At 39.4% G+C, this 27,069-nt stretch overlaps 1 protein-coding gene across 2 annotated transcripts; it reads right to left on the bottom strand.

Moving 5' to 3' along the window:
* Positions 1–2,597: 2,597 nt before the first annotated feature.
* LOC130467815 (uncharacterized) lies at positions 2,598–22,340 on the bottom strand. Of its 2 annotated transcripts, none has more exons than XM_056836683.1 (5): positions 15,847–22,340; positions 15,449–15,760; positions 15,218–15,364; positions 15,001–15,112; positions 2,598–3,211 (listed from the first exon to the last, which is right to left on the bottom strand). In XM_056836683.1, exons 1-5 carry the CDS (start codon positions 15,871–15,873, stop codon positions 3,174–3,176), a joined length of 636 nt encoding a protein of 211 aa, XP_056692661.1. In that variant the 5' UTR covers positions 15,874–22,340; the 3' UTR covers positions 2,598–3,173. The 2 variants fall into 2 exon arrangements, with proteins under 2 accessions (XP_056692661.1, XP_056692662.1); XM_056836684.1 differs by lacking the exon at positions 2,598–3,211 and adding an exon at positions 14,546–14,925 and having other exon boundaries at positions 15,847–22,337.
* Positions 22,341–27,069: the final 4,729 nt, after the last annotated feature.

Below are 27,069 nucleotides of genomic sequence, written 5' to 3'. Positions count from 1 at the left end.
ACTTGAGCCTTAACCAGAACTACGCGCGACCTGATTCTAAACTAAGTTAACTTAGGGCGGATACGTAGGAAATCCTAAAAATAGATTCGGTCCAAATAATTTGCAAAAAAATATGGATTTGCCAAATCAAACACACTTTATTGAAGTTTAAAATGCAAACGCTCGCATCCCGAGCTTTAAAAACAAACAAAGGGAAATGACACAAAAAAGTAAAGACATTACATATGGCCCATGAGAACTCACTTCCATAGATGCCAGAGCGGCACTCACTTTATCAGCACTTATATCAACTTTGGTATCAACAGGAAAAACTAAAGGAACATGCACACTAGTACTGGGAGCTTCAGCTGCTACACTTGTAGGAATAGAAGTTTTCTTGGTCCACGCTTGCCTTTTACTTCTCTCACGACGACGACCCTTCATTGGGGCCAGGTCCATGTCATTCTTGGGCACAACAGTATCACGCCCGATAGACCTATGTCTAGGCCGATTATCAGCATAAGGATGTTCGTCCTGCGCCTTTTGTCTGTCTGCCTCCTCTGGGTTCTAGCGCCAGCATCTCGAGGTTTCAACACCACTTCTTGCTCATACTTGGGCCTATTTCGTGACTGTAACAACTCAGCAGGTTCACCACTACGAGCCTTAGCCCTCTCTGCAACATCATCCGAGTTCATCCAAAGCTTATAATTTTCGGATAATGCAATATCCCCATCTATAGTAACATCACAGCGGGGTAGGCCTTCGTAATATTCTGCCCACCCTAGGATGCGTTTCCGCGAGAAAGAGGAGTGCTTGGTGGAGTAGTATCTGAAAAAGGAATGGTTTGTCGCAAATCGTACTGCCTCATAACCCGGTACGGAAACAGATAGGTGGGTTGCACTAGCCCTCCAAGCAACGTAAAAACAATGCGTTCCGTCCCACCTGTCATAGACTGTAAACCCCACCATGGGATCACCCAATTGATGGAACAAAGTCCATGAGTAAGATATGAAGTCCATTCGGCTTCAATTTCTCCTTGGTGTAGGTACTTTATACTGCCAAGAGCCCGAGGCCAATAAGACCTAAGATCAGATGGAGCATCCAAAAATCTCAAACGCTCCATAAAACGAAACAAAAACGACAGGAATAAGTTGATCGATACTCGCATAAGCTTCGCCAAATCCAAGTGCGAACATAAGGAGTAAACAAAAAGAGGGCAGCGCCATAAATTTACACCTCTTCCTTGTCGAGCGCTGGACAGGAAAGCGCTGGAATATTGCACCGCTGCCATCTTCTTGTACGAAAAAATAATTTACAGCGTACAGCTGTGTGTGCCACGACTTTACAGCATATTTAACAAAAATTGCATAAATACCTATACATATTCACGCAGTGAAGGACGTTTCTCACAACCAATTACCTGCAGCAACAAAGGACTACCCCCAAAAGCTCTGCACTTTGCATCTTTTTTTAAGACGTCCGCCCAAAGAATAGTCTCGGCAATCACCATGGGCATAATGGAGTACCGACTCTCCATCGAACTGACAACTGGCATCAGTCTCAAATCTCAAAACATGTTGTCATTGTTATGAAATAAGTAACAGTTCAACAAACAAAAGCAAAGGGCCCTAATGCTACGCGTTTGTTTAGTTATGTTTGCAGTAGAGATTTTAAAGCGTCTAATGAGCATGGAAAGGTCAAAGTATCCCCGACTAACATCTCATTCACCACACTCTTAGATAAACACAGGAACTTCCCCATCATCTTTTTTCCTTCATCTTAGTACTAAGAGTTACAGAAAGTGCGGTAACAGGATAACCTAAGATAGCAGCAAATTCTTCAGGCAGGGGAGCAATCTCACTATTACTAAAAGTAAACACATGATGATCAGAATCCATTAAATTCAGGGCACCATGGATGAAGTTGAAATCAATTTTTATTTGTTGTAATCCTAACAACACATCTAAAGCATATTCTTCCTGCAACATCTTATCAGTCGGTGTAAGTGAACGAAGCCACTTGCTAACTACAAATTTCAAAGAAACAGGGGGAACAGGAGTCGACATGATGACAAAAGGAAAAGGAAAGACAACAAGATTAGGGATACTTAAGAAATCAAATATCACATGCAAGGGTGAAGATTAATGAACGTCGCAGTCCTCTATTTATTGTCACGCTTTGCAGAATTTGAGTCAGTTTGAAACGAAGGTACAATTGTATTTCTGCAGAACAGGGGAACCAGCGCTGGAAAATTTCCAGCGCTCAGATGTAAGCACTAGAATTTTTCAGCGCTTCACAACCCAGCGCCAGAAATTTCTGGCGCTTGCGATCAGTTTCATATAAACTCTCCCAGCTACACGGATTTCGATCCAAAGCAAATTCTTAATTTAGCACAAACTCTGTTATAATTCAGCTATTCCAGGACCGCTAGGATTCGACTACTTTTCCAAGGATTTGTAATTACGCTCAAACTCGATTTCTAAATAAAGTTTACCTTTGACTAAAACTCTAAAAGCGTTGTTGACCTTAAAACTCGAAAAGTGCCATTTCCTGTTATGTGTTTTTTCTGTTTAAGTGAGTCGGTATACCTTCAAGAAAAGCAATACCTCCGGCTAAGACTAGAAGATGAAAAATTGCATATTAATGCACGAACAAAAGTGAAAGCTAAGTACGTAAAAATGAAAGTTATGTACAAAATCGTAGCACGAATGTCAAAAACAAAAAATACTACATGTCCATACAAACACATGTACATGGCCTACTAAGGGGGCCCAGTTAACCCCGGAGGGAAGGGATCATCCTCATCATCCTGCGCACCTCCGCTCGTACCTGCACCCTGTGAACCGGGCAGCCCATCAAACAAGGCATCAAGCTGAGAAGAGTCCTAACTCTGCGTCTGCGGCGCAGGCACCCTGTAACAGCCCGCTCTTTTGAGCTGTTAATAAAGAACACTTAACCCTTAATAATCACAATTAACTCTTAATATGCATCAGAAAAATTAACCTTAATCTTAATTAATCACGATCTTGAACCTGTGGGTTATGGGCCCACAAAATAACCTTAAATAACTCAAATGAATAATCCTTGAATAAATAATAAACCTTTCACCTCACAATTAAACTTACAACAATTCATATTACTAAATGAATACAACCTTAATATATAACACATAAAGTTAGATCCATTGAATACAATCAAGCTCCATTTGGATTCAGCTTAAGCCTCCATAAACCTGTTTAACAAAAAGAAGAATACAAACAAACAAAAATTCCAAAATGAGTGGAAAACTCGGAACCTTCACTTCAGCCTGTCAAAACGTTTTTATTTCAAACCATTTGTTCAAAGAGTTTTCAAAACATAAGTTAAATAATTGTTCGGAAATAGACTTTGGTAACTTTAAAAACGTATAGCTGGCATTGATCATTCCCTTCAAAAATGAGTGGCAAGGACAGGTTTTGGATACAAAGGTAATTTAATTATCATAGAACACAACTTATTACGTATATTTGACCATTCCGGTCTTAGCTTTAATTTCAAACTCAACTTATCACTTATATCCGACCATTCCGGTCTTAGCTTAATTTTTAGAATATTTCCTCCACCTGTACCTTGCCCAGTTTTCCATATCCGTTCATAATCCAATGCCAACAAAACAAATACAAAGTACATTTTTAATTTACAATATCATTTCAAAATCTATTTCAATAGACAAATTCTTTCCGAACAATTTCACAAACAATTTCACAATATCAATCAAATTAAACAACAATTCAATATAAATGCAATTCATGGCCATGGATATATGATCATATAAAATAAAGAATAAATTTCAAACACACACGGGCACAAAGTAATTTTGCTGAACATAAAAGTTACCTCAAACGAGTCCAATAAATCTTAAGAGCGATAACTCATCTCCAAGAATACTAGTATCTCAATAATCCTTGATAAACAATGTCATACTTGAACTTGATAGATATCTCCCATAAATTATTAATACAACCTCCACAAATCTACTTGAACTCCCGTATATACTGGACCATTCTCCGTAACACACACCTCTAAAAATAATGACAATAATAAGTAACTTGCTCACTAAATCAAATTGGAAAAACTTGAGAAATATATACATATTCTTCTTATTATTGCAAAACTAGTCAAATTAAAGAATCTAAATTAAATTTCATAATTTCTAAGTAAGAATTTGTATTAGCCTTAATGGCAGACGAAACAAGGAAGAAAACATTATCATACCTTAAAATTGGAGTTATACTTTGACATGGAAACTTGGATAATCTAATTAAGATTGAGAAATAAGAGGCAGAGACACATATATGTATCCTATATGAGGAGTAGTAGTAGCTAGTACAATTTTGTAAGTTGTTTTTTTTTTGTAAACTATCAAATACAGATGATTTTCCTAATCAAAGTACATTGGATAATTAAAAAGATGAGAAGGCAATTTGAGAAATTGACACATGTTGAAGTGAAGGAAATAATGCCCTTGGTCCAAGTATGCATTCTATGATAAGTCTAATAAATGCGGTTCAGTATTAATTAACAAGTTAATAATTCAGTGAGATCAAGTGAGCTGAATGCCTAGCTAGTGGCCGCTTCAGTTCAAGTGGAATTAATGATATTAATCCACAGCTTACTCTTGACTGAACCCGTAGGGTCACACAAATAGTACGTAAACGGATCAAGTATTTAATGGCATTAAATACTACATCTATGAATATTCGGAATCGACGGATCTTGGTTTCAGTGGGAGCTGAGATCGTCACAGGCAAGAAATGAATACTCCGGAAACGATGATATTGCCGGAAACGGAAATATGGATCGTATCGGAAATATAAATATTATCCAAGTCGTAGATGTTGCCGGAAACGGAAACATGGTACGTATCGGAAAATATTATCGGAAATGGAAATATTGCCAGAATCGGAAATATTGCCGGAAACGGAAATATTGTCAGAATCGGAAATATTATCGGAATCGGAAAATAATTCCGGAAACAGAAATTTAAATATTTGTTCGAAACGGAAATTAATTCCGGAATCGGAAATGTTAAATATTGTTCGTATCGGAAATGAATTCCGGAATCGGAAATTTAATCGGGAGCGTATCGTACGAATAAGCATCGGACGAGGCCTGCCGGACGAGGGCCCAGCTCGAAGCCAGGCCATCGCCCAGCAAGCCAAACGCGCGCCACAAGCCCAGCTAAGGCAGCGCCCAGGCCTACCGCAAGGCAGGCCCAGCGCGCGCCAAGGCCGCGGCTGCGTGGGCCTCGCTGCGTGGGCTGCTGCTCGCACGCACGCGCATGGGCGGCCCATCGTGGCTGCCGTGTGTGTGTGTGTGAGTTTGTGCTCATGCACGATTCCTAAAACGTGCAGAGTTTTGTTAATGATTAAATTCCTAATTCTATTTGATAAATTAATTAATTAGAGTTCTTGTAGGATTCTAAGTTTAATTAATTCGTATCCTAATAGGATTCCAATTCTCTTTCCATACCCCTATAAATATGTGGCCTGGGTTCACAATTTACAACGAGTTTTCAAGTATTCAAAGTGAGTTTTTGAGAGAAAAATTCAGTCACACATCTTGCTCAAAAGTGCCGAAAATTCTAGTACCTTAAGGGCGATTCTAGTTGGTCAATCTTAAGGCGGATCCGGACGTGCTGTGGACTATCTACGGAGGGACGACACTTGGAGTCCTAAAGACTTGTTCTTGCTCGGTTCGGGCGCAGCTAGGGAGGGCACGCAACAAAGAGTATGCATCTAAATTATGCTATATGATTATGTGTAAATAATATGTATTCCTGGGTTAATGGTTGTTTCCGCATGATTTATGTAATATCATATGTATCATAACCTAACAGTGGTATCACGAGCCCCTTATTATTTTCATAATCTAAATTGCATGAACATGGTTAAATATTACAAATTTGCAAGAATTAAAAGGGGTGATTAATTTTCGTAATTGTTAATTAATTGCAAATTGCGTTTATTTAATTATACGTACGCAGTTTTTCGGCAGTTTCTTCGTTACTCATCCAAATCGAGTGATTTTTGTGTCAATTCCGCATGTAAAAGGCATTCTAAAATTTTGACAAAAATAGTATTTTTCTGCCGAACCCAGAATTCTCAAATTTGAAGCCTAACTATGACCTTTCGAAGGTTTTAGTTTTTCGAATGCAAAATTTCGTAAATTTAAGATGTGAAATTAAATATTTGCGATTCTTGTTGATAAATCTTGAATTTTTGATTGACCTACTGTATATGTTTAACAAGTTTGAATGCCTAGCCTTGTTAATTATGCAATCTAATTTGTAATTATGATTAATTTGTTGAAAATTAGAATAATTTAGAATTAATTTGATTTTCATAATTAATTATAATTTAATTAGAAACCTATGATTAAAAACCACCATAAAAATTGTAAATTTATCATAAATTTAAAATTTTTATGACCTAGACTTGAATCCATAACAATCGGAAATCAATTGAATAATAAATTTTCGATTTTTCCCCCTAAAATTATGAAATTAATATTTTTTATTAATTTGTCATTAATTTTAAATATAAATTTTAAATTTTTATGCGATTCGTTCATATAACTTGCACGCACAAAGCAATGGACGCTTCGTGTTACCCTTAAGGGGTGTTGTATAGTGCGGGCATGCGACGACGAGCAAGGGAGCTCGTCGCCCGTGCGGCACCAATGCAATGAGCAAGGCATGGTGCACGAGCACAAGGCAGCAGCCCTGCCTTGTGTCGTGGGCCACGAGCTATGAACAAATGGGCATGGGCGAAAGGCAAGCCAAGGCAGTCGCGTGTGGGCAGCAAGCGAGCTGCGCCACAACGCGCACTGCCTCGCGCAAGAGCGCGCAGCCTCGCGCGCAGCGAGCGCAAGCTCGCGTGCCACGAGCGCTGCGCCCAGCGTTGCTCGCGCGCACAGCGAGCGATGTCGCGCGCCCAGCGAGCGATGTCGCGCGCACAGCGAGCGATGGCTCGCGCGCACAGCGAGCAATGGCTCGCGCGCACAGCGAGCTATGGAGCGCGCGCAGCGAGCGCTGGCGAGCGCGCACTGCGAGCGATGGCTCGCATGCGACGAGCGCTGGCGCGCGCGCAGCGAGCACCACAGCGTGCGATGGCTTGCGATGGGAGATGCAGCAGCTATGCGACGAGCGCATGGGCTGCGCGCACATGGCCAACAATGGCTGTGTGCGTGCGGCCCATGGGCGTGCAATGCGTAGGGTGTTTGCGTTACGATTAGATCGTTTTTGAATGTTTAATTTGAAAATTTCAGTTCACGTAATTTTAATTAATTTTAAAATTAATAATTTAAATTATTTTCTTGGATTTTAATTTTGAATATTGTAATTATAATAAATTTTATTTATTCTAATTATTTTACTAAAATTAAAATCATGAATTAATTTAAATAACGACTGAAATTAAATTAAACTTTTTGGATTCAATTATAAATTTTTATGAGCTTTAAATTTTAATTAAATTTGTATGTTTCCGGTTAGACTAGAAATACATTTTTATGTTTAAAATTAGTAAAGCATATGAATTTATTGGTTTAAGTGGGAGCGCTTTTTAGCCATAAACTCTTGATTAGGTCTACAAATCCTTAAGGTTAAAACAACTTGATTAGAATTAATAAGGACTGAATAATTGGTAGATTATTGGTGCCCTTGATTAATTGCTGCAAATGTTTACGTGATGCATAATGTGTTTTACTAACCAGCTATGTGGGCCATTCATGATAATGAATGGGTGAATGGTATATATATTGTATATGTACTGTTTTGCAGGTTATGAAGTGACTAGTATGGCCCAAATAGGATAGAAAATATGGTCTGCGTACCATTAATTTGAATGTAATTGGTCTAAAGTACCAAAGTTATTTTTCAATTCAAATATGGTCTGCGAACCATCAAATAGTTGTAATTAGTTATAGCTTATCCTATTTGAAGAAAATGGTGCCTCCCACGGAGATTTTCAAGACGGACTTTGAAGTCAAAGCTTCAAGATGAAGTCGGGCCATACTAGATCACATTTATCTTATGCATGTTTTAAGTTATTTATTGCTTTTAAATATGTCTTAAAATGCATGAGATCAAAAGCTTGATTATGTTGCATGATTAAGGATTTTAGTTCACTTAAAATCTAACCAACATATAAGAGCCTTAAGTTCCAAACTTAAAAATTGAGTTAAAAGGTGCCATGCCAAAATATACACTTGCTTGGATATCCTTTACATCAATCTAGTAATAGTTTTCGCTCAGCGAGGTGTTACTTATTGGTCCTAAAGGGGCAAGGTACACAAACAATTGTGAGTACATGTTAGTTTTGGTGAAACTCAACGATATAAGTAAGGAGTCCTTTTATGTCGTGGCAAAATCGATAGGTTTACCTAATAAGTTCTTAGACGTACCTATCAACCAAGAATAGTTTCTAGACTATTAGCAAAAGGCTTTTGCTTACCTAAGATGTTCTAGGATTAAGTCGACAAACTGTGCTTAGTTCTTCAATGATTTTAGGATCTTGGAATCATTTTATTCACACCTGCCGGAACACATAACTTGAATAAAATGCTTAATAAACCTTGAATTATGCATGTATGCTAGAATTTAAGTTTATTAAGAGAAACTGTGAATGGTTATTTATTTGTTTATTCTTTTCAATTGTAGTTTTAATATGGCAAACAACAATCAAAACATCATCATGGGTTCTGAGCTTATGGTCAAGCTGAACCTGACAAATTTTCTTGAATGGGAAGCTAAGCTAGTTGAAATAGTCAAACTCAATGGACTTGAGTATGTACTGTCACATCCCATGCCAAGCTACTATGCCAGAGACATGACCCCTGAGAGATTTTACGCCTGGGATGCGGATCTCAAAAAGGTTATGAGTCTCATGCTGAACAATATCCCTGATGATTGGGCTAAAAGGTTTGTAGCCTATGAACCTTTTACGCTCATCAAGAATCTGAGGGATATCTGTCGTGGAAGTGCGGAGGACAGGGACCTGAACGTCCATGAGTTGATTGAATCAACGTCTGGTCTAAAGGTTGGTTCTCCCAACAGGTGTTATAGGATGGAGGTCCAAGAAACACATGTTCAGCTCCTTCGCACTAAACAGAGGGTAGGCGTCCCACTGAGGTTCCATGTGGATCTTATGTGTTCATACTTTGATCGCCTAAGTATACTAGGAACACCAATAAGCGAAAGGATGGCAGTCTCTGTCTTGCTCAATTCACTACACAGTGGGTTTGGTCGCTTCAAGCAACTATACCTAAGTGAACCAAGAGAAGAAACAGTTGCAGAATTTGTTCACCTTGTCAGAAAGGCTGAAATAATACTGGACTGTGAAGCCAAAGATTTACTCAAGGCTAGAAAGAGACCGTTCAAGAAAGGTGGAAAGTCCAAGGGCAATGCTAAATCAAAGCAGGACAAGTCCACATCAAGCTGTCTTTATTGTGATGGAATAGGCCATTACAAAAGAGAATGTCCAAAGCTAAAGGAAGATCAGAAGAACGGAACAGTCGTTCCATCTTCAGGTATTTTCGTTATAGACTGTATACTTGCTAATTCAACTTCTTGGGTATTAGATACAGGTTGTGGCTCACACTTATGTTCCAATCCACAGGGACTAAGAAGAAGTAGAAAGTTAAGCAAGGGTGAAGTCGACCTACGAGTGGGAAATGGAGCACGGATTGCTGCATTAGCTGTAGGAACTTACTATTTGTCGTTGCCCTCCGGGCTAGTTTTGGAACTGGAAGAATGTTTCCATGTTCCAAGTCTTACTAAAAACATCATTTCAGTTTCTTGCTTAGATGCTAAGGGATTATCCTTTTTAATAAAAGACAATAGTTGTTCGTTTTATTTTAAAGAGATGTTTTATGGATCTGCTAGATTAGTCAATGGACTTTATTTATTAGATCACGACAAACAAGTATATAACATAAATACCAAAAAGGCCAAAAAGGATGATTCAGATCTCACCTATCTGTGGCATTGTCGATTAGGCCATATAAACTTGAAACGCTTAGAAAGACTTCAAAAGGAAGGAATTCTAGAACCATTTGACTTAGAGGATTATGGTAAATGCGAATCATGTTTACTTGGCAAAATGACAAAGCAACCTTTCTCTAAAGTTGGAGAAAGAGCAAATGAACTATTGGGTTTAATCCATACAGATGTATGTGGACCAATGAGTACAAATGCTAGAGGTGGTTTCAGCTACTTTATCACTTTCACTGATGACTTCAGTAGGTATGGTTATGTCTACCTAATGAAGCATAAGTCTGAATCCTTTGACAAATTCAAGGAATTTCAGAGTGAAGTAGAGAATCAATTAGGCAAGAAGATTAAGGCACTGCGGTCTGATAGAGGCGGTGAATATCTGAGCTATGAATTTGATGACCATCTGAAAGAATGTGGAATTATATCAGAATTGACTCCTCCTGGAACACCACAATGGAATGGTGTGTCGGAACGGAGGAACAGAACCTTGCTAGACATGGTCAGGTCAATGATGGGTCAGGCCGAACTTCCATTAGAATTTTGGGGACATGCACTAAATACAGCTGCACTCACTATAAATAGAGCTCCGTCTAAAGCTGTCGAAAAGACTCCATACGAATTATGGTTTGGAAAGCCTCCAAATGTGTCTTTTCTTAAGATTTGGGGATGTGAAGTATACGTCAAACGATTAATTTCAGACAAACTTCATCCAAAATCTGACAAATGTATCCTTGTGGGCTATCCAAAGGAAACAAAGGGGTATTACTTCTACAATACATCTGAGAACAAGGTGTTTGTTGCTCGAGATGGTGTCTTTTTGGAGAAAGATCACATTTCCAAAATGACAAGTGGGAGAAAAGTAGACCTCGAAGAAATTCGAGTCGAACAACAAACTCTAGAGAATGCTCAAGATGACATTCAGGATGAAACTCAGAGATCTTTAGAAGAATCTGGTGAGAATCATGGTCAATCTAGAAATGTTACCCCGCGTAGATCGCAAAGATATAGATCTCAACCGGAAAGGTACTTAGGTATTTTGACGAACGAGAGCTATGACGTTCTATTACTTGAAAGTGATGAACCTGCGACTTACAAACAAGCTATGACGAGCCCTAGCTCCAAGCAATGGCAAGAAGCCATGCAATCTGAATTGGACTCCATGTCTGAAAACCAAGTATGGGATTTGGTCGATTTGCCAGATGGCTACCAAGCCATTGGAAGCAAATGGGTTTTCAAACTGAAAAAGGACAAGGATGGGAAACTTGAAGTTTTCAAAGCTAGATTGGTTGCAAAAGGCTACAGGCAAGTCCACGGTGTGGACTACGATGAAACCTTTTCACCAGTTGCAATGCTGAAGTCTTCGGATAATGTTAGCAATCGCTGCATATTACGATTACGAAATATGGCAGATGGATGTCAAAACTACTTTCTTAAACGGCGTTTTAACAGAAACTGTGTTTATGACACAGCCTGAAGGTTTTGAGGATCCAAAGAATGCTAAAAAGGTATGCAAGCTAAAGAAGTCAATCTACGGATTGAAGTAGGCATCCAGGAGCTGGAATATACGTTTTGATGAAGCAGTCAGTGACTTTGGTTTCATCAAGAACGCAGACGAATCTTGTGTATACAAGAAGGTCAGTGGGAGCAAAATTGCTTTCCTAGTATTATATGTCGACGACATATTACTTATCGGAAATGACATTCCTATGTTGAACTCTGTCAAGATTTGGCTTGGGAAATGTTTTTCGATGAAGGATCTAGGAGAAGCACAGTACATATTGGGCATCAAGATTTACAGAGATAGATCTAAAAAGATGATTGGACTTAGTCAAAGCACTTATATCAATAAGGTGCTTGATAGGTTCAAGATGGCGGACTCCAAGCGAGGCTACCTACCCATGTCTCATGGAATGACTCTAAGCAAGACTCAGTGCCCAAAAACACTTGATGAGCGTAGACGAATGAATGGGATTCCATATGCATCATTGATTGGTTCAATAATGTATGCTATGATATGTACACGCCCGGATGTTGCGTACGCACTCAGTGCTACGAGCAGATACCAGTCAGACCCAGGAGAGGCGCATTGGACTGCTGCCAAGAACATTCTGAAGTACCTAAAAAAGGCACAAAGATGACTTCCTGGTCTATGGTGGAGATGATGAATTAATTGTTAAAGGCTATACGGACGCAAGTTTCCAAACCGACAAAGATGATTTCAGATCACAGTCTGGGTTTGTCTTCTGCCTCAACGGAGGAGCAGTAAGCTGGAAAAGTGCTAAGCAAAGCACCATTGCGGATTCTACAACTGAAGCGGAGTACATTGCTGCACATGAAGCAGCAAAGGAAGCTATATGGCTAAGGAAGTTCATAGGTGAACTTGGTGTAGTCCCCTCCATTAAAGGACCAATAGCCCTGTATTGTGACAATAACGGAGCTATTGCACAGGCAAAAGAGCCTAGACACCACCAGAGAGTCAAGCATGTACTTCGTAGATTTCACCTTCTACGAGAGTTCGTTGAAAGAAAAGAAGTCGAGATAAGCAAGATTGGAACTGATGACAACATTTCAGATCCATTAACTAAACCTCTGCCGCAAGCGAAGCACAACTCGCACACTGCAGCTATGGGAATCAAGCATATTGGAGAATGGCTTTGATGTCTCTATTTAATGTTTTAAAGTTTTAGAGTTTAAATCTTTGTAAAACATTATTGGTTAATCATTCACAATAAATGAAAAGAATTCATTTTTCCATTTAATTTGTGGTTTATTAAATGATGAGTCCCTTCAATTTGACGATATATTCAAGATAGACTGTCAGGACCAGTCCTGTGACTAAGAAATGTCTATCAAGTGAACTTGAATGTCAAAGGTTGAAAATGGTCCCTAATCGGAGTTTTCTATAAAATTGGACGCATAGAAAACGTTAGACGATTAGAATGCAAGATGACTAGTAGTTCTGTTTCTTGAACTATGTGGACATGGCAATGTCATAATCATTTGCATAGATACTTACTTTGGGAAGATTAGTATCGGACAAGACCTATGAAACTTTACTGTAAGAGATGAAAATCTGTCATAAGTAAATTTTATTAAATTATTAGACACTAAATCCTCAATACCTGAGTGATTTGAGATTACTTGTTTGAGAACTGGTTGCTTTGACGTTGACCAACCGTCGCACCGTAAAAGGAGGCTATAAAGGCAACGCTCAGGTAATCACCTATCAAACGAAGTCTAATCTCAAGATCGCAAGATTGGGATTGTCCTCCCATAAATCGGGATGAGATGCTTAAAAGTTGTACAAGGCCACTCGGAGAGCTAGAAACTGTGAATTGCATGGCCGTGCTCGGATGAATCATAGGCTATGATAATCTGTTTATTTGATCAGTTGAACTCTGAAACCGAGGAACACCTCTGGACATAATAAGCATGACAACTCTTACCTTATGTTCAAGAGCAAGCATCGAGCGACAAAGGAATTAGGAAATGCACACTTGTCCCTAAGGACAAGTTGGAGACTGAAGGAAATAATGCCCTTGGTCCAAGTATGCATTCTATGATAAGTCTAATAAATGCGGTTCAGTATTAATTAACAAGTTAATAATTCAGTGAGATCAAGTGAGCTGAATGCCTAGCTAGAGGCCGCTTCAGTTCAAGTGGAATTAATGATATTAATCCACAGCTTACTCTTGACTGAACCCGTAGGGTCACACAAATAGTTCGTAAACGGATCAAGTATTTAATGGCATTAAATACTCCATCTATGAATATTCGGAATCGACGGATCTTGGTTTCAGTGGGAGCTGAGATCGTCACAGGCAAGAAATGAATACTCCGGAAACGATGATATTGCCGGAAACGGAAATATGGATCGTATCGGAAATATAAATATTATCCAAGTCGTAGATATTGCCGGAAACGGAAACATGGTACGTATCGGAAAATATTATCGGAAATGGAAATATTGCCAGAATAGGAAATATTGGCGGAAACGAAAATATTGTCAGAATCGGAAATATTATCGGAATCGGAAAATAATTCCGGAAACGGAAATATTAAATATTTGTTCGAAACGGAAATTAATTCCGGAATCGGAAATGTTAAATATTGTTCGTATCGGAAATGAATTCCGGAATCGGAAATTTAATCGGGAGCGTATCGTACGAATAAGCATCGGACGGGGCTTGCCGGACGAGGGCCCAGCTCGAAGCCAGGCCATCGCCCAGCAAGCCAAACGCGCGCCACAAGCCCATCCAAGGCAGCGCCCAGGCCTACCGCAAGGCAGGCCCAGCGCGCGCCAAGGCCGCGGCTGCGTGGGCCTCGCTGCGTGGGCTGCTGCTCGCACGCACGCGCATGGGCGGCCCATCGTGGCTGCCGTGTGTGTGTGTGTGAGTTTGTGCTCATGCACGATTCCTAAAACGTGCAGAGTTCGGTTAATGATTAAATTCCTAATTCTATTTGATAAATTAATTAATTAGAGTTCTTGTAGGATTCTAAGTTTAATTAATTCGTATCCTAATAGGATTCCAATTCTCTTTCCATACCCCTATAAATATGTGGCCTGGGTTCACAATTTACAACGAGTTTTCAAGTATTCAAAGTGAGTTTTTGAGAGAAAAATTCAGTCACACATCTTGCTCAAAAGTGCCGAAAATTCTAGTACCTTAAGGGCGATTCTAGTTGGTCAATCTTAAGGCGGATCCGGACGTGCTGTGGACTATCTACGGAGGGACGACACTTGGAGTCCTAAAGACTTGTTCTTGCTCGGTTCGGGCGCAGCTAGGGAGGGCACACAACAAAGAGTATGCATCTAAATTATGCTATATGATTATGTGTAAATAATATGTATTCCTGGGTTAATGGTTGTTTCCGCATGATTTATGTGCAAGAGCCTGCAGAGCCCCAGTCTGCAAAACACAGATAGCAAGTCGGCATACGTACAATCTACTAAAAAACCAAAATAAAATGACCAGATACACTACCTGAGTACGTCGAACTCGGGTTGGTGCAAGAAAGAGCCGCCCAAGCCTGAGACAACGCACTCATCAACCGATTGACCACCCTGACTACCTGGATGACCATCCTAACAGGTACCTGATAGGAACAAAAATGTCAGCAATCATGCATATAATAAATATGTAACGGAAAATTGGTGGAATTCCTAATGGTTTTGGTTGCCAGACAAACAAAATATCATACCGCGCGAGCATTCGCAGGGACTAACGAGTGAAGTCCCTCCTCGCCAGGGATGACGGGAACCTCCTCCGTAATCCTAGAACCACTCGCCGTGGTATAACGAATCACGCAGTCAGGCGGAACCCAACCGTCGTGATCAGTAGGCTCAGGCTGAAACACAGACAAACGATTAATTCAAACACAACAAGAAAAAGCAAACATGTGCATATCCACAAAACCCATGATTACACGTACCTCGACAAACGGGGGAAGCAAGATTCGGGCGCACATAAAATCAGGGTGGTTGTCCTCATCCCTGACCAGTTGTCCCGCAAACACACCTTGTCGCAACACTGCCCGACAACTAGGAAGAATACCCGTGGGGTGCAGCATGCTAGTAGGTGACGACCGAGGCACTAAGAGCTCCAACGTCTGCCGAAGGACTCGCTCTCCTAAGAACCAAGAAGGACCCCTAGGACCTTGATACAGAATTCGGCACCGAGACTGGCGCCGAGCCTCCGTCAACTCCTCTGTCTCACCTAGTTTGGCCCAACAAGACCAACCCTCCTGTTTGCAAAACCAACAAAAAACAGACAGGTCAAGTAACTCGCATAAAACGAGACAAGATGAAAAGAAAAACTAAGTATACTTACCACGCCAGGGTGCGTAGTCAAGATCATTCCCTGAACTGCGCCATAGTGGACCGCCTCTTCAGCTTTCCGGCACCACCCAAACAGTTGGCCACGAGGTAGCCCTTGTCTACTTTACCGGACCGCGGGGTAAAGAAAGGTAAGCACTCGAAAGCCCACAGTTGCAGAAAACAATAACAATAAAAATCAGTTAGAATAAATACCTAACTCATTTAGCATTTCTAAATGATAATAATAAGGCACGTAACTCAATGAGTCGCGGTACGACCCACAGAGGAATAGCCCTCACAGGCTTATCCGGGCCATCCAGAACCCATACAACCACACTCATGTGGCTAATCAGGTTCTCATAAGCTTACCCTAGCAGAACGAATCCAGTTCAGATAGATTCCGCACCAACGGAATCAGCTAAGGATGCACCCTCTCAGAACGGCTCGACAAGATCGTCGAACTCAAGAACATCAAGTAGAATATGCGAGCATATAGCCTCGCAGAAGTACGAGAAGGGCGACCCTCCGCAAAACAGACACCAGCAAGGAGTAAGGCATCCCCTTTCGTCAATACTTGGCAACCTCCACAGCCAACTCCTCACGATACACTATCTGACCATCTTATCTAATGGCATCTCTCAGTCCCTAATACTGAAAATCGAAGTGCCCGTGAAGGACAAATTCGTAAGGGCAATGTATTTTCGGGAGTAATCGTCATCTCCCCCCAGGGAAGTGAAAAGTGTTGGTGGTATCCCACCACTTCTCCAAAATCAAACGCAAGAGTCGCCTAGATGCATTAGAGCTCACCACCTCCCTGAAAACGTACACGATCGGGAACAAGGGGGGAGATGACTCGAAAGCAAGCATTTTCAGCGCAACCATGTACGCGCTGGAATTTTCCAGCGCACCAATATTCTTTTCAAATAAAATGACGGGCCACTTTGCCCCATTTCTCGCCAAATAAACGCTTAACTATTTCCATTTTCCTCCCCGCGGGAAAATAACAGTATTTCAAATATATATATATATATATTATTATTTTCAAAAAAAGAATAGTAAGTTATTCCGTTAGCCCACCAACAGGAAGCGACATGACGAGAAATCACAACCCATTCAGGTAGCGGTTCTTTAAAAATCATTTCTTATAAGTAATTACTGATTTTTTCCAAAAAATAAAATCTAAAAGTTTGCAGTTTTGAGTTCATTCATTCCTCGGCAGTAAAATAACGTCACCATTCCGTATTCCGTTTCGAGGTTTATTCATTCCTCGTTAATAAAAATGTCATGATTCCGTATTTCGTATTCCGCTTCGAGGTTTATTCATCCCTCGTTAATAAAAATGTCATTATTCTCTATATTCTGTTTAGAGGTTTATTCATTCCTCGTTAATAAAAATGTCATTATTTCGTATTCCTTATTCCGTATTCTGTATTTTGTATTTTGTAATCCGTATTCCGTTGTCATTCTATATCCAGTATTCCATATTCCGTATTCTGTATTCTGTATTCCGTTGTCATTCCATATCTCGTATCCCGTATTTTGTTGTCATTTCGTATTCTATACTTCATCCGTCCCTTACTACTCTCACCGGTTTGACCGGTGCGGAGTTTAGGACACTTGAATTGACTTATTAATTTAATGGGTGTTAGTTGATAGTGGGGTATTTTTTAATATAGTTAGTGGGAAACGTGTAATGGTGGAGAGTGGTGAGTGAGGGTTTGAATTTTAGAATATTGTTTGTAGGGAGTAGGGGCATAGGTGGGTTAATAGGCAAGTGTCAGAAATAATATAATATTAGTAAATAATTTCCATTTATAGAAGCGATGCAAGTATTAAGTGATGACACGAAAATGAAAGCGGTGCGAGTATTAAGGGACTGCGGGAGTACTATGTATTATGTATTCCATTGTCATTCCATATCCTGTATTCCGTTTAAAAAAAAATCATGTTAAGTATCTGTTTTCAAAAATCTCCATCCACCGTTTGAACGGCTTCAATGACCCTGTGAGAAGTCAGTTTAAGTCAGTAGATTCCCGATGACTCGTGAGGGAACTGTTGGCATTCCAAGTGATGACCCTTCAGTCAAATATTATCACTAGGGGGATCGCGAGACCCTCGTTTGAATTTTTTCATAACTGGACTAAGTTCTAGACGCACTCCGTCTACCAATACTTTGATTATCGTCTTGCCCAGACTCAATCAAAGTGGGGGATAACTGTAGATGCCTACATTTGTCCCTAGGCCCAATACGATGTGTTCGATGATTAAGCCAAACACTGCTTGAGTAAGCTTTCCTAAGTATGCAACGAACAATCTATGACTGACTAACAATCACGCAAAGATAAATTTTTAATCCAACCGTCAATAACAAATCTGGGCTGACTTGTTGTGCGCTAGAAATAATAGCGCTCCTGATCAGAGCGCTGGAATATTCTAGCGCTACAACTTTCTTTTCAGAAAACTCTCATTTTCTTGAACTTATCTTATTCTGACCTGTTACAATATAAATCAAGCCTCTGAAATACGGAAAATAACACAGAATCCCAACCTTAAAACCTAAACTTGAGTATTGACCGAAGCTTTTCTCTGTCCCGCATTCTCATCCGTCTGCCGTATTAACACACTATTCAGCGGACTCAGCCCGCACGATCTCCCAGTTCAGTCCAGATGTTGCCGAAGTTCTGACCCAATATCTAGCCTAAACACACAAAAACACTGGAAGAATCCCACCCCGTAGTGAGTCTATTACCGGAGAGTTCAAAAGTTAAAAGGAAAGCTAGCAAAATCAAGTGGTAGGTGTTCCTGAGAACCGCAGTATAGCCTACGATATATTGTAACCTGGACTTTACATTTTTACAACTTTCATCACCTCTATAAATCTGTTCATATAATCTGCTATATTACTCACGCCTAAATCAAATAATTTCTGGACAACCCGGTTTATTGCTAGGTATCTTGAATATCTGTGCATTAAAACCAACTCTGATTAGTAATGTAGCATAACGCATGCCCCGTTCGTCGTAGCATTGAACTAGTAAGGACCGTCGCGTAGGCTAATGTTGGGCACTCCCCGTATTAGTAAATATCCCCCAACTCTCAATCTCTACTCCGCTGGATGTACGTTGAGGGATCTCCACACCATGGATCACAAGGGAACCTATGGCCGTTGTGAGTCAAATATGTTTGCATTCCAGGCATATCACGATAACCGGGTTTTGTCAGTTTTCTTAAACTGAATGGCGACTCCTACAAACTAGTAAAAAAAGAGGGTAACTGTAATACCTCGTATTTTTCGTAATATATAAATATATTTTATTGTATTTATAAATATTTTTATGAATTTAATTACATTTAATGTGATTTAAATGTATTTTATTTTTAAATAATTTAATTATTAATTACTTACGAAAACTGGATTTTTATTAAATAAATTAAATGAATTTATTTATCCGGGAATTATTGGGTCGTATTTGAAAAGCTATTTTAATTATAATCCAAGACCAATCCAATTCTGTTGGTAAACCCAACAAGGGTTGCAAGAAATTAATTATAATTAAACCCCATATCAAGCCCAACTCAAAACCCTAAAACCTAGCCCTCTAGGGGAGGAAAACCTATAAATACAACCCAACCCTTCAATTGATCCCCCACAAAATTATGAAAATTCTCTCATCTTCTCTTTTTTTTTCGGCTCTATCTCTCTCCCATAGCCCGGTTCCTTCGGCCGCAAGCAAGCACGAACTCGTGCCTTGCTCGTTGCTTTCCCAGCCCGCACACTCCTCGTACGTCGCTGCCTTTTGTCGAGTGTCGTGCCCTCGTGCACCCTCGCCCTCGTCTCCCTCTTCCTCTCGCGCCTCACGCGCACCGTCCCTCTCTTTCGTTCGCGCTCTCGCTTACCCTCGCAAACGCACAGCGACGAGCTGCTGCTGTGTACCGTGTAGTGTGATCGAAGAAGCCCAACGTCCTCGCTCCTCACCCGTGCCGTGCGCGCTGCCCTGCCTGCTTCTCCCGCGCGTGCTGCTGCTGCGTGGTCGCTGCTCCTTGCGAGCCTTGCCCGCGTCCCGCCTTCGGCTGCGGCTTGTGTTCGCTGCCCGCACGCAACACCCAAGGGTGTGTGTTGTTGTTGTTGTTGTTGTTTTTCCAAATACTCCGTATACTTTTTGGCCCTTTTCTAATTCCATTTTAAATTATTAAATTATTATTATTGTATCGGATTATTTAAACTGCTTGTAACGGTTATGAATACCGTATTATAATGTTTTCATATTTGAATTCATGAGATTGATTTTAATTATACGAACTATGATTTTCAGATTTAATAAATGATTAAAGTGTCAATTTTTATGATCAAAACATGATTTTTATGATGCTTTATTGATAGGGTTTTAATCCTAACTTTTTCTCAATTGATTTACAAAATTTAATGATGATTTAAATTATGGGAATCAAACTTAATTTTCTGATTTAATATAAGGCCGTAAAGTGTTGATTTTTATTGATTTTAAAGACCAAAAGTCAATGTTTTTGTACTAGAACTTTTATTGACCAATTGAGACTATTAATTTGGTACAGAACGATTAATTTCTAATAAAAAAAAGGTTTTAGAATCTAAAATAGTTGCTGGAAATTTAGTAAACATGGATAATAATTAAGTTTCTCTATTGCATTTATATGAGGTGATTTCTAGCTTTGAGTCGTGATTCGCACAGTGGCCCCCGTACTTAGGTATTTCAGGTACGTACATGACTAGGGTGACCACCTATTTCATGAGGATTATGTGATGTGTATTGGTTTTGAAAATGTGAACTTAAAGTGTTGAGAATTCATGTTTGATGTGTGAACAAGCATGTTGTGAATTATTATTGAATCTATGAATTCTATGTGGACAATCATGTTATGGACTTTTATAATCATTGAATTATGTCAAGCATGTTGATCAAGTTATATGCATGTATGAGTGTTTCGCATGTAAGTTTTATGATTATGCTATTGTACGGGATGTCTAGCATACTTTGATCCTAGTAGATATGCCTCAGTGCATTATTTATTCTACCGCCGAGTAGAATATGTTTGGGAAGTTTATGTGAATTGAACTAAGGACTATTCGTGCTATGGGAACACCACTCTCGTTAACTGGCAATGTCGGGTTATCTCAACAATGTTTGAGAAGGAACAATAGGAGTAATTTCACTTGAGTCCTATGTTTGATCACAAGTCCTAAAGGATTAAAATAAAGCGTCATTGTTTAATTGCTTGCATGTTATGTTTTATGTTGAGTCTTGAGTCATCTTGAACATAACATATTATTTAACGTAAAGTATAACCCGAATGAGCTTCAAAACTCTTGGAACGTATATATCCTTGAGTATGCACAATGGGGGGAGTCTTGTTGGAAACTCGTACTCCTTGAATGATACGAGACGTTGTTTCATTCTTTTGTTTTATCGCTTTCATGTGCTGGAATTCCGTCGGTATGGCCCGACTGTCGGTAGAAAGTCCGACCCTTATTATTTGGTGCTTGGTTGGCTCCCAACACCCTTATCGTTCCCTATGTGGTGATTATATTTTACCCGTTCGAAGCTAATTCTTTTTAATCTGTGCGTCAAGAGTCGTGTCGAGTATCGAGTCTGTCTCCATGATTAATTGTTTATTAAATAGCTTTTTCATGTGTATTATTATATTGTTGAGTGAAGCATGTTAGACGAGGATTTCATTCTAGGTGTTCGTACTCAGCTTTTGCTGACTTCGCGATGCATGTCTCTCGGTCATGGCCTTCGCCTTAATCTATGATGATCCATCATTGCATTTGCGTTGTCGGGGAGTAGTTTTCAATAAGCAGGTTGGTAGAGATAACTTGCGGGAGAAGTTATCATGGGAAGTGTTGAGAGATTATTTATTCTTCCGTATTTATAAACTCTACTTTTATTTTTAGTCATGACTACTATATTTATGTAAACTTTAGTTAATGGGGTTTAAACTATTTAATGCTTTAGTTTTTGGGCTTAATGGTTCCAAGTTGTTGATTGAGCATTAACTATTTATTATGTTTTGAAAGTTAGTTATTTCCGCTGCGTAATTCTGGTAAATAGCCTTAGCCGTTATCACGGTGGCGGTAATATCTTGGTAATTATTTTATATTAGTTGGAAAAAGGAATTATAAATATAAGGAATTATCAGGGTGTTACAAAGTGGTATTTGCAGAGCTCTAGTTTGAGAGCTGCTTTGCATTAATTAATAGTGCAAACTAGTAAATCCTTTAACTACGATTTTAAAAATTACTTGATAGTAATTCATACTATTTGAGTAGGATTTGCGGAACTTTAGGATTTTCGAATTTTTTTTCCTAAAGTCAAACCGTTATTTTTGAGTACTCAATATTTTGAAAAGTACCAATTATTTTAAAACCACTTGAGAATATTTTCGAACTTTACCTATTTAATATAAATTGGTCCGCATTTTGATTTTCAAAATATTTTCGAATTTTTTTAAAAAAAATAAAGAAAAAAATATATATTCGGAAAAAAAAATCGAATTATTTATTTATTTAATTATTTAATTATTTATTTTCGGAAAATAATCGAAGTAATTAATTAAATTATTCGATTAACTATTTTAATTTTCCATTTTAATTTTTAATAATTTTGTTTAAATTTGAAGTTATTTATTAAATTAATTTCGAAAATTATTATTTATTCCTATGTGAGAAAGGGTAGATTAAGAAGGGCATATTTAGGTTAAGTATACATTTAAGATACAATATGCATTCAATTAAGTGCTCTGTGTTAAGTATTGATTGTATGCTTATGTATTTAAGTTTGATCATGTTCTGTGTTGCTTTATGTGATTAATTGCATCACGATTCATGATTAAGCATGTATTTGTGCATTGAAATTGTATGGCTCCACGAACTTACTTTGTTTTGGAACGCATTAGTGAGACTTTTTAGTTGTTTGCTTTCAGGACTTAAGATGTTGATTTCAAAGTTCTCTAACTTAGGACACCTAGAGAAGTTAGACTGTGAGACCCCGCACATTTACGTGCAGAAGATTGAGTTCGCTTGCAACTATTTTGCTACGGTTCAGAATTTGCCTCAACTAAGGAAAAAGGATGTCATGGCCGAGATGGTTATTCATTGCTTGCCCCATAAGAACCCATACATAGAGCTTAAGAACTGATTCCATGATATGCATTCTGACAGTGGCATTCCTAACTACTTTAAATATGGTACTCCAGATGGTAGATGGAGGTATGACATGGAGATCATGACCACTATTCTAGAGCTTGCAGAGCAATGTTTTGAGGATGGTAAGATGGTGGAAAGTGTCAACCACATGGAGAGTCATAGTGATGTGGAAACTCCTATGAATGAGGATAGTGATGATGATGTGGTTGAGATCGAGAATCCTAACCCTATCATTCCCGAACCCATTATTGAGATCTCTAGCGATTTTGAGGATGATCCTGAAGCCGATGATGAAGTGAACAGTGCGCTACAACAAAATACTAGAGACATGGAATATGATTCTGATCCTGAAGAAGACATAGATGATTTTGAAGACCAAGACCGTTCTCCTCAAATCTGCAGGGGAGGTTGGCTAGTAGACTAGTTACAAACTTTCAAATGTAATATCTAGTGCTTATTCAAATGTAATATCTAGTGCTTATTTTAGTTGAATAATAAAGTAGCAAGCTACTATTTATGGTTTTAGTAATTCGTTTTGGTGGTTTCGCAAATAAAGGTACTATCCAAAGGATGTAGTATTCTCTCATTGAAGTAATAAAGGCTTTAGATTATTTTCGTTACCCTTAATTCTAAGTTTTAAGTTTAAGTTTAGTGGTTATCGCAAAGGAATTTCATGTATGTCTTCAATGAAATTGTACTTGTAAGGTGGTTCAATTCTTCACCACTTAAATTTCATGATTCAAACGAAATAAGGAATTGGGCCAAAAGTAGGCGCCATTTTCCCCTACAGTCCGAAATTTTGGTGCTCGATTTTACTATTATCTGACTTGTTTTGTTAGTGCAATAGTTTAGTAAGTTCGTGTCCAACCCAGTTGTTAAAGTTAGACTTTTGTTATATTCAGGAGAAGGGACATGACTACCCAAGGGATTGCGGATGTGGTTAGGCAATTAGCTCAAGTAGTGCAGAACTTAGCACAGAATAGAAATAACCAAGGACTTAATCCAGCTGGTGAAATGTTTAAGAAGGTAAGCCTCCTTTGTACCAAGGGGAAATTGACCCAAATGCACTCGAGAACTGGTTAAGAGAGTTCGATAAGCTCAAAATAGCTATGAATTATCAGGAAGACCTTAGGGTTAATAGTGTTGTGTATTACCTTAGGTGAGAAACTGGCCTATGGTGGAAAAGGTGTGAGAATTCTTTGAGAGCTACACCTGGATTTGGATGGGAATCGTTTAAGGTTGCCTTAAGAAACAAGTTCTATCCGCCATACCTGAAAAAGCAGAAAGCCCAAGAGTTCATCGAGCTAAGGTTGGAAGGGATGTCTGTAAATATATACTATTCCAAGTTCATAGAGATGTCTACGTTTGCACCTGAAGTGGTGGCATCGAAGGAGCTCAGAGCTCAGAGATTTGAGAGTGGATTTGCAAATGAGACTTGCTGTAGAGACCTTTACCTCTCTCGACACCCTGTACGGAAAAGCTTCCCATCTATATGGCCTGCAGCAAAGGAGGAATAGAGTTGGTGAAAAGAGAAAGGATGTTGGTAACCAAAATCAGGGAGGTGGCCAACAGAATCAGGGAAATTTTAAGAAAAATAAAGGAAACAATCACTTCCAGTTTAAGGGAAACCATAGTGGAAATAGAAACAACTTGCACACCAGTAATGGGAATAGAAACCAGTCTGCAGGGAATGGAACGAGAGTCTATGAGTGTAGACGTTGCCATGGTAATAACCCAGGATAGGACTGTAATGGGAACCCAGTTGTTAGTAGGTTCTGTGAGAAACTAGGCCATAGAGAATTTGAGTGTTGGGCCAAGAATGGGAAACCCAACCAGGTCAACCGCCAGAACAACAACCGGAATAACCAAAACCGAAATGGAGGAAACAATGGAACTAATGGTGGAAACCAAAAGGGTTATCAAAACGGTAACAACAGCAACAATGGCCAAAGTAATGGGAAGTCTGGGGGGGAAACTATCAGCAAAATGGGAACCGAAATACCAATGGAAATGCCAATGGAGGTGGCTATAGCAAGGGAGTTTCTCAAGGAAAGCTGAATGTAATCAATATGCAAGAAGCTGAAACCTCGTCCGACGTCATAGCCGGTACTTTTTCTATTAACTCCATTTTAGTTAAATTACTATTTGATTCTGGTGCGACTTATTTGTTTATATCAAAGGGTATCTTAGAGAAGTTAGGGTTGAAAGAACCTGAAAGAATTGAAGTACCCATAGTGATACCAACCGGTGAGATAGTGAAGTGTACCAAGATCCATAGAGACGTGCCTTTGACCATAGCCCACTCTCAAATCTCTGATGAAGGAGCATCCAGAGGACATTGCAGTGGTAAATGAATTCATGGACGTGTTTCCGGAAGAGATCCCGGGAATGCCGCCCAACTGACCTATTGACTTTACCGTAGACCTAATACCCGGAACTTCACCTTTTTCAAAATCCCCATACCGGATGGCTCCGGAAGAGATGAGTGAATTGAAAGGTCAACTGGAGGATTTACTGGAGAAAGGTTATATTAGACCAAGTGCATCGCTTTGGGGAGCGCCAGACTTGTTTGTGAAGAAGAAGGACATAAGTATGAGATTCTGTATAGATTACAGGGAGGTCAACAAGGTCACAATCAAGAATAAGTATCCTTTGCCTAGGATAGATGATCTATTTGACCAACTGAAAGGAGCAGGAATCTTTTCAACGATTGACTTGAGATCATGTTATCATCAGTTGAGAATTGCTGAGCACGATATACCAAAGACTGCGTTCAGGACTAGATACGGTCATTATGAGTTCACTGTTATGCCTTTTGGGTTAACCAATGCACCTGCAATTTTTATGGACTTAATGAACCGAGTATTCCATGCATTCTTGGACAAGTTTTTGTAGTGGTTTTCATAGATGATATTCTGGTATATTCCAAAAGTGAGGAAAATCATGTCGAACACTTAAGGTCAGTGTTGAGTACCTTGAGAGATAACCAGTTGTACGCCAAATTCTCGAAGTGTGAATTCTGGCTGGAGAAGGTTTCATTTTTGGGACATTTTGTGTCTAAGGAAGGAGTTGTAGTGGACCCTGCAAAGATAAAAGCTATTAGTGAGTGGCCTACACCTAAGAGTGTCACCGATATTTGGAGTTTTCTTGGTTTAGCGGGTTACTATAGACGCTTTGTGCAAGACTTTTCTAGAATCGCCAAACCAATTACAACTTTGATGAAGAAGGAAGAAAAGTTTGAGTTGAATGAGCAGTGTGAAGAGTCATTCCATGCTTTGAAGACGATTGACAACCGAGCCGGTGTTGGCTTTTCTTGATGAGAGTGGTACCTATGATGTGTACAGTGATACATCTAAGAATGACTTAGGGTGTGTTTGGATGCAGAATGGGAAAGTGATTGTGTATGCATCAAGGCAATTGAAACCGTATGAATCCAATTACCATATCCATGACATAGAACTAGCTGCCATAGTGTTTGCATTAAAGATATGGAGACACTATCTGTATTGTGTGAAATGTAAGATATTCACGGATCATAAGAGTTTAAAGTACATTTTCACATAGAAGGATTTGAATATGCGTCAAAGAAGGTGGTTAGAATTGATCAAGGATTATGATTTGTACATTCAATACCATGAGGGAAAAGCCAATGTAGTTGAAGATGCCTTGAGCAGGAAATCAAGTCATAGTATGAATGCGTTAGTAGTTGCTAACGAGGTGTGCAAGGACATGCATCGATTGAATCTAGAGATAGTGAAAGGAGAATGTCTAGAAGGAATGAAGAATTCCTTAACTATCCAACCGTCAGTGTTTGATGAGATCAAGGAGAACCAGGATGGAGATGTTAAGCTAGAGAGAATAAAGGAAAAGATTTCGCAAGGAAAAGAGAAGGATTTTAAGATTTACGATGATGGAAGTTTGAGGTACAAAGGACGGTGGTGCGTGCCTCAAAGGTGGGGTGAACAAAAGGAAAAAGTGATGAGAGAAGGTCACAATACGCTATATTCTGCTCACCCGGGTGGTGACAAGTTGTATAAGGATCTGGAGAAGGTC

This window comes from Spinacia oleracea, chromosome 2, assembly GCF_020520425.1.
Source record: "Spinacia oleracea cultivar Varoflay chromosome 2, BTI_SOV_V1, whole genome shotgun sequence".
In the NCBI taxonomy this organism is placed as follows: domain Eukaryota; kingdom Viridiplantae; phylum Streptophyta; class Magnoliopsida; order Caryophyllales; family Amaranthaceae; genus Spinacia; species Spinacia oleracea.
Note: the sequence above shows the minus strand (reverse complement) of the source record. Positions and strands in the feature narration are given on the sequence as shown.

Excerpts from the sequence above, each read along its gene's own strand:
- LOC130467815 (XM_056836683.1), bottom strand. The coding sequence starts at position 15,873 with ATGATCTTGACTACGCACCCTGGCGTG. Across the intron at positions 15,365-15,448 it reads TGCTTCCCCCGTTTGTCGAG|CCTGAGCCTACTGATCACGA; the intron begins GTACGTGTAATC and ends TCTGTGTTTCAG. Across the intron at positions 3,212-15,000 it reads CCCGAGTTCGACGTACTCAG|GTTTATGGAGGCTTAAGCTG; the intron begins GTAGTGTATCTG and ends TTTGTTAAACAG.